The 12,576-nt window shown below is 41.5% G+C and overlaps 1 protein-coding gene across 1 annotated transcript; it reads right to left on the bottom strand.

Annotated features, from left to right (window-relative positions):
* Positions 1 to 4,271: 4,271 nt before the first annotated feature.
* Positions 4,272 to 12,263, bottom strand: LOC310774818 (ras-related protein Rab-37-like; the record flags this gene model as incomplete). The annotated part of the gene is made up of 9 exons (XM_083634958.1): positions 12,108 to 12,263; positions 9,633 to 9,743; positions 9,278 to 9,319; positions 9,031 to 9,097; positions 8,595 to 8,647; positions 7,752 to 7,817; positions 7,448 to 7,504; positions 7,254 to 7,330; positions 4,272 to 4,377 (listed from the first exon to the last, which is right to left on the bottom strand). Exons 1-9 carry the CDS (start codon positions 12,255 to 12,257, stop codon positions 4,272 to 4,274), a joined length of 729 nt encoding a protein of 242 aa, XP_083491084.1. The 5' UTR covers positions 12,258 to 12,263.
* Positions 12,264 to 12,576: the final 313 nt, after the last annotated feature.

Raw genomic sequence — 12,576 nt, 5'->3', positions numbered from 1 at the left:
AGGAGAGAGCAAGTGGGACTATACTATTCAGATGGTCTCACTCTCTGTTGTGTTTAAACGTATAAGATTATATAAGACTGAAAGAGCATGAGGAAATGTGCAAATATGACAGGGTGCGAATGTCTTTCATTGTTGCATGATCAGCAGCATACACAGAATGTGTCTCTTTCTGTTACAAGCGTGCAGTGTTGGTCAGCAGCTAGCTTCTCAATGTCTCAACTAATAGAATAACCATGAAAGTTCTATCAGAACATGATTATTAATTATTACTGGTCTGAACACTTTACTTTTACCTTCCTATTTTCCTATTTAGTTTCTGTCTGCTCCACTGCTGTAGAGGCCCCTTGTTCACAATGTTTTGCAGTGTCATAGTTTAGCCTGACCTGAGCTCAGCTAAGACAGGAGAACTCAGTGTTTATCCCTTCTGAGGAGATCAGAGAAACCTCCTCCCTCTCTCTCTTCCCAAGAACACAGACAGTAGATTTGATCATCATCATCATCATTTGTTTGTTCTTAAAATATCTGTAATTCTTAATGCACTAAAAATAAACTGGAACATTTGGAGGTCTTCTCATTTATAGGTTATTGTTCATTGATTTCCTTTGTCTGGCCGACTTGAGACTAAATTGGGTCGCATGTGGCCCATGGACTAAAAAGAGTTTGACACCCCAATCCCTGGTCTAGGCTAGATGATTTTAACTTGACAACAAAAACATTCTAAATTGAACCCCAGCTCACTTCCTGTTGCAGGGTATATAGTATTAAGCTTAATTCGCACCCTGTCATATCTGTGCCAAATTTGGCGTTTTTCTTACAAAATGAATGATAGGTTAGCTATGCCGCCCCACTAATAAACAAAGTATTCACACAATTTGTTACAAGTCAGTTGACATTGATTCAAATGATATTAGACAGATATCAGTACATTTATTTGCACGTTTATTTTGCACGTGTGGCACTTATAATATGGGATCAAAAGACTTATGTTTTAACCCTCCCTAAGTCTGCCAGTCTATACGGCACTCATTCATTACGAAATTGTACGCAACATAATGCAATATGATCCTTCCAATATTTGTTTTACAGCTTTGGTTTCACTACACAATTAATGTATTTGTTCCACTAAGTAATGTATTGTGCTTTTATTTTGAAGGTAATATTGCCTCACGTTTAGTTCACATCCATGGTTCAGTCTAGTTTACTGATGGATTTCCTTGGTGACAGGACCAATCAGTGATCTGATTTGAGAAAAAATAATAAAAAAGCTTGTTTCTTTCCACATCATCACTTTTTCCAGTGGAAATGTGTGTTTGTGAGTTGATTCAGCCTAAACCAATCAAATCTAAGCATAATATGCAGCTGATCTAAATGAATGAATGAATGAATGGTTTATTTTCGGTCATACGTTATAATGAACCACAAAAAAATGTAACAATTTGTGTGAATATACAGCAAGAGAACATCATCATACATGTACATATCAAACCATTTCACACAAATACAATTTATACAATCAATGACCGAAAAAATGAGCTCTGGTCCAGGTGTCAAGTGCCCTCTGGTGAAAAAACTGGGAAAGAAAAAGAAAAAGAAACAAATGTTCATACAAAGGGTTCTGACTTTGAAAAAATAGTTTATTTATGCATACAGTACAACAAAGATCACTTTTGGCAATGGTATTCTGACAACAAATAAAAGCTCACTGTATACAATGTCTAAATGGCTGCAATCTGAATACAGTTAGATTAATACAAACTGTTGCAGCAGGCAGCAATCTGAACTGACTCAACACATTTAAAAAAAATCCCAGTTAAAATATTTGTAGAGGAGCTTTTTTTTCCCTTCTGTAATTGCATACCATTGTCAAATGGTATTCATAAACTTGCTTACTAGAAAACAGACATAATACAGTCAGACCTGAACATGGAGCTGTTGCATTGACATCATTAGTGCCTCATGTAATTTTCAATGTCAATGTGTTATAGTATTAATAGTATATAGCAGCCAGTTGAGCGACACAAGACAAGACTCATATTAGATATTAACCATATTAGAAAAAGTAAAATTAAACCCTGAGCACTGAGTTCAAATATAATTACAAAATCCAAATTAGAATTTAGTCCTGCATTTTAATTTATATCGATGCATATAAAGGGGTTTCATAGGTTATGGAGGTACTACAGATTTGATACCATGCCATGTGGAAAACATGCAACTGACCTTCAAAATAAAGCTCACAATCACCCCGGAAAAGTCTATAAATACAGCAAAATCGAAACTATTGGGATAAAAAACAAAAACAAATAAACAAACAAAAATGAAACATGTCAAAACAACTAGAAACCTTCACTTCAAAAAAGATCTATGATGAATTTACGGTGGAATGCATTCCCCATTCCTCCATAAGTTGAGAAACTATGTTTACTTGGCTCTGAGTGGAACGCATCATCACACAGTGTACGTACGGCCTTTGTCTGGATGCGGTTGGTACATTGCATGATACTTGAGTTTTGCAGCAGCAGATTTTTTTCCAAGCTTATGGAAATCCACTTTCAGATCCTTCAGGAAACAGTGCATACTTCAAAACGACACAACAGAGACATGGGGTTTCACAGACTAGTCGAGTACCAAAACCACTATAGTCAACACTGCACTAGAGTCAACTAATCTGTGGTTTTAGGAATAAACAATATAAATAAATACATTAAACATAGATTTGTTTGAACAATCATTTTCTACATTATGCCATGTTAAATAAACAGAATCTAAGGTATTTAGAGATGGAAATACTCCGTCTGCAGCTCAGACAAGTTGCTGGGGTTTAGCAGCTCATTTGTAAATAGCCTCTCAGAGCCAATCATATATATTATATGTATATATTATATTAAAGTGAAAAAGTTACTGATTGGGGCTTTAAGGATTAATATTAACGACTCCTCTGTTCTGATTGGCTAACCGATTCAAGAGTGAAATGTGAGGTGCCACGCCCCGGCAACTACAGGTAGGGAAAACTCTGGAATAAACAACAACCGCTTTGAGAAAACAACAACACTTTGTTAGTTAGTATTTCTTACAAAAATGACAATGAGCAACGGGTGGTCGGGTTTACAAATGGGTTTAGAACAGGTCTCACTGATGGATTGCTCCAGTCATCAACTTTTGGCTTTTAATCTTGGAAGGATTGACAGCAGTGAGCAGCGTTTCGAGGCCCTCCTCCTCCTTGAACAAACTGCTCCCAGCGTGTCTCTGTCAGTTCGTCTGTTTGGAGGTGTTTCTGTCAGTTCGTCTGTTTGGAGGTGTCTCTGTCAGCTCGTCTGTTTGGAGGCGGTGTCTCTGTCAGTTCGTCTGTTTGGAGGTGTCTCTGTCAGCTTGTCTGTTTGGAGGTGTCTCTGTCAGCTCGTCTGTTTGGAGGTGTCTCTGTCAGCTCGTCTGTTTGGAGGTGTCTCTGTCAGTTCGTCTGTTTGGAGGTGTCTCTGTCAGTTCGTCTGTTTGGAGGTGTCTCTGTCAGCTCGTCTGTTTGGAGGTGTCTCTGTCAGCTCGTCTGTTTGGAGGTGTCTCTGTCAGCTCGTCTGTTTGGAGGTGTCTCTGTCAGCTCGTCTGTTTGGAGGTGTCTCTGTCAGTTCGTCTGTTTGGAGGTGTCTCTGTCAGCTCGTCTGTTTGGAGGTGTCTCTGTCAGTTCGTCTGTTTGGAGGTGTCTGTATCAGCTCGTCTGTTTGGAGAGGTGTCTGTCAGTTCGTCTGTTTGGAGATGTCTCTGTCAGCTCGTCTGTTTGGAGGTGTCTCTGTCAGCTCGTCTGTTTGGAGGAGGTGTCTCTGTCAGTTCGTCTGTTTGGAGGTGTCTCTGTCAGCTCGTCTGTTTGGAGGTGTCTCTGTCAGCTCGTCTGTTTGGAGGAGGTGTCTCTGTCAGCTCGTCTGTTTGGAGGTGTCTCTGTCAGCTCGTCTGTTTGGAGGTGTCTCTGTCAGCTCGTCTGTTTGGAGGTGTCTCTGTCAGTTCCTCTGTTTGGAGGTGTCTCTGTCAGCTCGTCTGTTTGGAGGTGTCTCTGTCAGCTCGTCTGTTTGGAGGTGTCTCTGTCAGCTCGTCTGTTTGGAGGTGTCTGTATCAGCTCGTCTGTTTGGAGGAGGTGTCTGTCAGTTCCTGTTTGGAGGAGGTGTCTCAGCTCGTCTGTTCGGAGGAGGTGAGCTGCTCCCTGCATGTTTCTGTCAGCTCATCTGTTTGGAGGAGGTGAGATCCAACATGTCTGTGTCAGTTCGTCTGTGTTGAGGAGGTGAGATTTAGAAGTAGCTACAGCAGCTTGACTTCTCCTTCTGTGACTCGATGTATTCGTGGATCTGGAACTTGGGTGTGCTGGGATGCTGGATGGCCCGGTGCTTCAGCTCCCTTCAGAAAAGACAGATGTTTTTTCAATAGAGTTGCCATTTGGCAACGATTCCTTTATCTCAATTTTACTAAAAGGCAGTAATATAAAAATCCACGTTTTACTGTTTCGTTGTGAAAATGGGGTGTTTTAGGGATAAATAATGATCACATGACCAGAAAATCCTGTTTGCCCTCCCTGTTTCCATGGACTTGTGGCACTGACAAGAGCTTGATCTGATTGTTTGAAGCATTTTCTGAAAATCCCGTAAAAAAAATATATATATATATATATATTTACACCTCAAACTCATAAAAGTGGTTCTCGTTTGTGAAGATTATCTTGCTTAATACAAACGTTGCTGTTTCATAAACTGTTGTTAAGCACAGACCTTATTGCATGCATTTAACCTAAATCCCCATACAAAAGTCCCATTCCCTTTTACACGTAATGGGGGAAGTGCTACGTCAGGACTCATTCCCGCGGTACTCGATTGAATTGACACTATACTGGCTGTAGTGTTATAATTGACACTATACTGGCTGTAGTGTTATAATTGACACTATACTGGCTGTAGTGTTATAATTGACACTATACTGGCTGTAGTGTTATAATTGACACTACACTGGCTGTAGTGTTATAATTGACACTATACTGGCTGTAGTGTTATAATTGACACTATACTGGCTGTAGTGATTGAATTGACACTATACTGGCTGTAGTGTTATAATTGACACTATACTGGCTGTAGTGTTATAATTGACACTATACTGGCTGTAGTGTTATAATTGACACTACACTGGCTGTAGTGTTATAATTGACACTATACTGGCTGTAGTGATTGAATTGACACTATACTGGCTGTAGTGTTATAATTGACACTATACTGGCTGTAGTGTTATAATTGACACTATACTGGCTGTAGTGATTGAATTGACACTATACTGGCTGTAGTGATTTAATTGACACTATACTGGCTGTAGTGTTATAATTGACACTATACTGGCTGTAGTGATTGAATTGACACTATACTGGCTGTAGTGTTATAATTGACACTATACTGGCTGTAGTGTTATAATTGACACTATACTGGCTGTAGTGATTGAATTGACACTATACTGGCTGTAGTGTTATAATTGACACTATACTGGCTGTAGTGTTATAATTGACACTATACTGGCTGTAGTGTTATAATTAAGCAATATATCACGAGAGCAAGTGTGTTGTGGTGAATATATCCCGCTGATAAGCTGTTATCCCACGAGGCCGCAGGCCACAACACCACGCAGCTCGAGTGCTATATTGCTTTTATAAAACCGTTTCCAAGTATAATAATATAATAATAATAATACTATAAGTCCGACTGGCATTTTATTCTGATAGAGTCAGTTGAAACACTACTGTAAGGCGGGACCTCTAGCAAGAAGATAGACGTGTGGGTGATTTGATTGGATCGTTCTGGAGACTGAAGTCGACATTGGCCAATCCTGGCACTTGCTGAGAGGTTTTGCATAGCCCGACACCAGAGCCTTATGCCGACACCAAGTAACGTTACGTCTTATTTAGAAATGCGGGGTTAAGAGTGAGGGCGCGCGAGAGAGGGGTTAAGACATTAGCCCGCGTCTATTCTTGTACAAAACATCATTTTCTGCGAAGTATTAGTAAAGTTATAAGCGAAGATCGATTCACAAGGATCTGAAAGTTGTCTCCGCCATTTTGTTTTTGAGGTAACCAAAGCCTAGAGAGTTGCGCCATCATGCGTCTGGCTGCAAGCGAGTAGCTTTTTGTTTTGACACTACTGTAAGGCGGGACCTCTAGCAAGAAGATAGACGTGCGGGTGATTTGATTGGATCGTTCTGGAGACTGAAGTTGACATTGGCCAATCCTGGCGCTTGCTGAGAAGCTGAGAGCTTTCTGGAAAGCCCAACACGGAGCTCGAGCCTTTTAGTAAGAGAGTTGCCATGGCAACCAATAACCCATGGCCATGGGTTATTGAACTCGGTTACTGGAATTATACAATGGCTGTGAACCAATCAGATTGCTTGATTTGAGAGAGCCGTTTTATAATTAAGCAATATAGCATGAGAGCCAGTGTGTTGTGAAGAATATATCCCCCTGATCAGCTGTTATCCCACGAGGCCGCAGGCCGAGTGGGATAACTGCTGAGCAGGGGGATATATTCCACAACACACGCAGCTCGAGTGCTATATTGCTTTTATAAAACGGTTTCCAAGTATGATAATATAATAATAATAATAATACTATAAGTCCGACTCCGACTGGCATGTCATTCTGATAGAGTCAGTTGAAACACTACTATAAGGCGGGACCGCAAGAACATGCGGGTGATTTGATTGGATCGTTCTGGAGACTGAAGTTGACATTGGCCAATCCTGGCGCTTGCTGAGTAGCTGAGAGCTTTCTGGAATCCCCGACAGGCAGCTCGAGCCGCAGCGCTGCATTCTCAGCGCTTGCTGAGAAGCTGAATGCTTTCTGCAAAGCCGACACCAACTAACGTTACGGGGTTAAATGCGGGGTTAAATGCGGGGTTAACAGCCTTTCTTTTGCAAAGAAGACATTAGCCCGCATCTATTCTTGTACAAAACATCATTTTCTGCAAAGTATTAGTAAAGTTATAAGCGAAGATCGATTCACAAGGATCTGACAGCTGTCTCCGCCATTTTTTTTTCTACGTTGTCATTTGAGGTAAGCCTTATTATTACTCTCTTAGTAAGAGAGTTGCCATGGCAACCAATAACCCATGGCCATGGGTTATGGAACTCGGTTACTGGAATTATACAATGGCTGTGAACCAATCAGATTGCTTGATTTGAGAGAGCCGTTTTATAATTGACAGTATACTTGTTGTAGTGTTAAAAAAATATAACTTGTCACATACTTGGCCACAGCGTGGAAAGCCAGCTCCACGTTGACCCCGGTCTTGGCACTAGTCTCCATGAATGGAACAGAATACTCCTGAGGACATGCAGGACATGCAGGGAGAGCAGGGAGCAACAACCGTCAACAGCAGACTCAATGAATAAAGCATTGATTTCTGCGTGTCAGTGATAAAGTCATAAATAGAACCCTCACTCTGGCAAGTTTCTCTCCTTCCTCCCTTCTGATCACTCTCTCACTGGCCATGTCAGCCTATCAGATAGTCACAACATGATCGAGAAACCAGATTAGGACATGGGTCAGATTAGATCCAATATAAAGCATGCACTAAATGGAAAGCAAGGCTGGTTTGGCTTAGAATAAGGAGAAACCAGGGCTATGTTGAGGTAAAACAAGAAAGAAAATAATTCCAAGGCGACTCTCTTTTGTGAAAATATGAAAACGCCTGAAGGTGTTTGGGATATTGCATCTTGTACTGTGTATGAGAGTCCTCCCTCACCTTGTTGCCCAGCAACATGATGACGACGTCCCTGTGTGCATACTCATGGATCTCTGTTAACCATGCCTAATACAAGACAGACAGAGAGGCAGACAGACAGAGAGGCAGACAGACAGACAGAGAGGCAGACAGACAGAGAAGATGATAAAGCCTGGAAAGCAGGTAAACACACACACGCACGCACGCACGCACACACACACACACACACACACACACACACACACACACACACACACACACACATATATGTGTATATATATATATATATATATATATATATATATATATATATATATATGACCTGGATGAAGAAATTAAATTGTGCAAGAACATCAAACATTTCAAACGCTTCTATAAAAAATCACTCATTGGTAAATATGTGGAAATAGACAGTGTTTTGTAATTTGTAATTTAATGGTGTTTGTATTTGTTTTATCTGTTACTATGCAACACATTTTTAATTGAACTTTAATTTGCTTAAATTTAATCTCATTTACTGTTATATTTACAATGCAAATTTTTCATGTGAATTTATTATACGCTTTGATTTTATCTGAACTGTAAACTGCTGGGATTGTTCATATTTTTAAGTTGGATAATGTAAAGAGGGGGCCGAACAAGATAAGCTATGGCTTCTTTCTGCCCCTTCTCAAACTATATCATAATGTAACTGCTACGTTTTCTTTGTCTTTGACTGTTCGAGATAAATAAAGATCAAATCAAAATCAAATCAAAATATATGTATATATACAGTATATATATATATATACCGTATATATATATATATATATATATATAGTGCATCCCTGCTATCTCCTCAACTGCCTGTCCTGGCTGACTTACCCTGATGTTGTCGAAGGACAATTTGCTGGTGATGTCGTACAGGAGGAACAAGGCTATGGAGAAAGAGTCAACAAAAAGAGATGTATGACTATATATCCTACTACTTCAGTCATGTTCCTGGGTAAACGTCATGTTCCTGGGTAAACATGTTCCTGGGTAAACATGTTCCTGGGTAAACGTCATGTTCCTGGGTAAACGTCATGTTCCTGGGTAAACATGTTCCTGGGTAAACATGTTCCTGGGTAAACGTCATGTTCCTGGGTAAACGTCATGTTCCTGGGTAAACGTCATGTTCCTGGGTAAACATGTTCCTGGGTAAACATGTTCCTGGGTAAACATGTTCCTGGGTAAACATGTTCCTGGGTAAACGTCATGTTCCTGGGTAAACGTCTGGCTGTGAATGGATCATTTTGAGTATTGTCTCTTCCTCTCTCACCCTGTGCATCTCTGTAATATGCATGCGTGACACTCCTGAACCTCTCTTGGCCCGCCGTGTCCCAAATCTGAAAGGGAGAAAGACAAGCGGTTGCACGCTCTCAGGCTGTTGCACTTCTTATGAGAAAGACAAGCGGTTGAACGCTCTCCCGCTGGTGCCCGAGCGGGAACAAGGCCAGCGCCTGCCCCGAACAATAGGCTGCTGTTGTGAGAGCACTTCAGGGTTTCACTGGAAATGATTTACTGACCTGCAGTTTGACATTTACGTTGTCAACAGTCACCACTTTGTTCTGAAAGGAGCGGAAAAGCAGAGGACGTTAGAGTCGAGACAGATAGTAATTTGTACTACCTGCTTGCATCTACATAAAAATACACACACAGTGGTGGAAAGTAACTAAGTACATTTACTCAGGTACTATAAGTACAATTTTGAATTTGTTTTGGGGGTGGGGGTGGGGGTGGGGTAGTGTTTGGCTGACATCTAGCAGGGCTGAATATCATATTTAGTACCTTCAAGTAAAAGATCTCAGTACTTCTTCCACCACACAAAAACACACACACACACACACACACACACACACACACACACACACACACACGCACCGTGAAGCCGATGCCCACTGTAGCAGAGAAGGAGCCGGGGATGAACTTGCCCTGGTCAAACTGCACCAAGAGAGACGTCTTCCCCACTCCACTGTCCCCTACCAGGATCGTCTGCAACACACACACACACACACACACACACACACACACACACACACACACACACACACACACACACACACACACACACACACACACACACACACACACACACACACACACACACACACACACACACACACACACACACACACACACACACACACACACACACACACACACACACACACACACACACACACACAGCAGTGACATCAGTGCGTGTGCCAAAACATGGTTTTCGCCTATAGCTAATTTCACCTTTCATAACAACTCTACGGGGGCCGAATTTCTATCTAACTTGGCTGTTTAGAGTAAAATAGAAGATAGAAAAGGCTACAGTATGTAGAAGGAGTCTCTCTCCACAGAGGGAGGTCGCTGCTCTCAGAACACGACAATAGAACCAAAAACAGTTCAATGAGGAATTGGAGCACATGAATCACTGGACAAACTATTAAAAGGATGTTTTACCGGTAATCAACCCACTTTGTATCATTAATAATCTCAGTAATATAAGCACATGGGCAGTGTTTATCTCTCTCTGTTTTCCTCATGGAGATCTCCCATTTCCTCCTCCGGCAAAGCACTCCGTTCTGACGCGTTTTACGTCACAACGCGTCACAACGGAGCTGCGGAGGTTCTGCTGGAGAGGCAGAATCTGCTGTTATTGTTTATTCTTATTTTTTAAGTATGCGCACAGAGCCTTAACAAGGCTTAATGACTTGCAGGAGCAGGAGCATTTTTCTCTGTGAGGTAAACAGAGAGAGAAGGTAATCACGGCCCATGTGCTTATATTACCCAGATGATATATGATACAAAGTGGGTTGATTACCAGTAAAGCCATCCTTTAATAAGGTGCAGCAACTGCGACTAACGTTTCGATGCAGAGCGTCTTGAACTGTTTTTGGTTATATATTGTCCTGTTTTGAGAGCACCTACCTCCCTCTGTGCAGAGGCTGAAGTGCAAGAGACTCCTCCTTCTTCTACATTGATGAAGACGCTGTGCGTCGAAACGTTAGTCGCAGTTGCTGCACCTTATGAAATATTTTGTCCAGTGATTCGTATGCTCCACTTCCTCTTTACCACTCTGGTATAGCGGGGAAAGGCTCTGTTTACCTTTACAACCAACCACCGAAAGTACCAAGCAGGCACAATCCAGATCCAATCGTTTTCAGCGTGTAGCAACGAGCTAACATTGTTGATGATGTTGTTTCACAGCGGCGCAGGCATTTGAGATCGACAGATTCGTCAAGGAGGGAGCGGAAAGGAAATCCATATATGGTCGCAGGTGGTCAGTCAGAGCGGGTCGGAGCCAATGGCAGAGCTTGCAGGGAGCGGAGAGGGATTTTCTTCCACTGTCGACTGAAATGGTCGACCCCAATGGCTGAGCTTATATACCTGCAGCCAGACCTACTAGGACACAGATCTGAGAATGTTTTTATTGTCACATAAGATTTTGTCCAGAACTCCATGACTATTTGTACTCTTAAACAGTCATTCTGCTACATTATCTAATTCTGTTAACTGAAGTTTAACACAATTCTTCAGTTTGCTAGGGGACCATCTGGAACCCCGTCAATGACCACACGTTGAGAACCACTGCTGTAGCTAGATTATAAAAAGCAATCATGCATCACAGAAAAGGCTAGTTTTAATTTCAAAATGAAGGCAAAATAAATCTAATTTCGAAGTGCTTTAGCCTACTTTTTTTCCTTTCTTTTTGTAAGGTGTAGCCTATAGCACCAGAAACATGTCTTGCAAAGTTCAGGATTTATATTTAAACTGTGCCATAATGACTGGCAGTGTTGGGCAAGTTACTTTCAAAATGTAATACACTACATATTACTAGTTACTTTCATTTGAAAGTAATAAGTTACTTTACAATATTACTTTCTGTGTAGAGTAACTCGTTACTTATTACACTACTTTTGCATTACTTTAACCAAAACAACAGCAGCAGCAGAATGACATCGCTGCCCCGGCCGGAACCATCCCGAAAGATTATGTCAACCACCTTGAAGTCAGTGTAAACAATCCAAAATTCTAAATGTTATTCTTTTCCTTTGTTATTGTCATCTATAGTAGTTATTTGCATAAAAACAAACAGTTTGATTAGGAAATGATTGTATCTTTTTTTAAATATGTGCTTTGATTTAATAAAATGTAACTACATTTGTAACTTGAGTTACTTGATAAAGTAACTGGTATAATATTACTGAAATCCAATAAGTAATAAGTTATATTACTGAGTTACTGCTAAAAGTAATATATTACATGTAATATGTTACTTTTGTAATGAGTTACCCCCAACACTGATGACTGGTCGTAAAATCCTAATTTAAACGAGCTGGCCTGGTCATTTCCATAAGAGCCTACCTTGTGCATGAACTCCTCGTCGTATACCGGAGTGGGGGGGATGTTTGGCTGCTCATCATCTGTGGTCTCTGTGGATGGATTGGGATGGATCTCCGGGTAAGCCGTGGTGTAGTACGCCGAGATCGGCTCCATCGACTCCATTCGCTCCATCCTCTCGTCCTCGTCCAAGGGTCTGCGACGGAGGACGCCGGTGAGGAGAATCTAGCCGACAACCATGCGAGCCTCAGCCTTCCAGCACAGCAGCACTGAGCGCTACAGTTGCCTGTGTAAGCTCCTCTTTTTGGAGTGAATGGCACGGCTGCAGGCTGGGATAGCTACCTCCATCACTTGTCTCTGGAAATGCAGTCGTGACCATTCACCCACATGATGACGAGGATGGATGGATGGTGATGTGATGTGGGGGCTGGGAGGATCTGCGTCCATGGGGAGGATGTGAGGGGGCGGGGAGGATGAGAAGGGTCCAGCTCTG

This window comes from Poromitra crassiceps (genome assembly GCF_964638095.1).
Source record: "Poromitra crassiceps genome assembly, chromosome: 4".
Classification (NCBI taxonomy): domain Eukaryota; kingdom Metazoa; phylum Chordata; class Actinopteri; order Beryciformes; family Melamphaidae; genus Poromitra; species Poromitra crassiceps.
The sequence above is the reverse complement of the archived record's forward strand: the minus strand, read 5'-3'. Positions and strand labels throughout refer to the sequence as shown.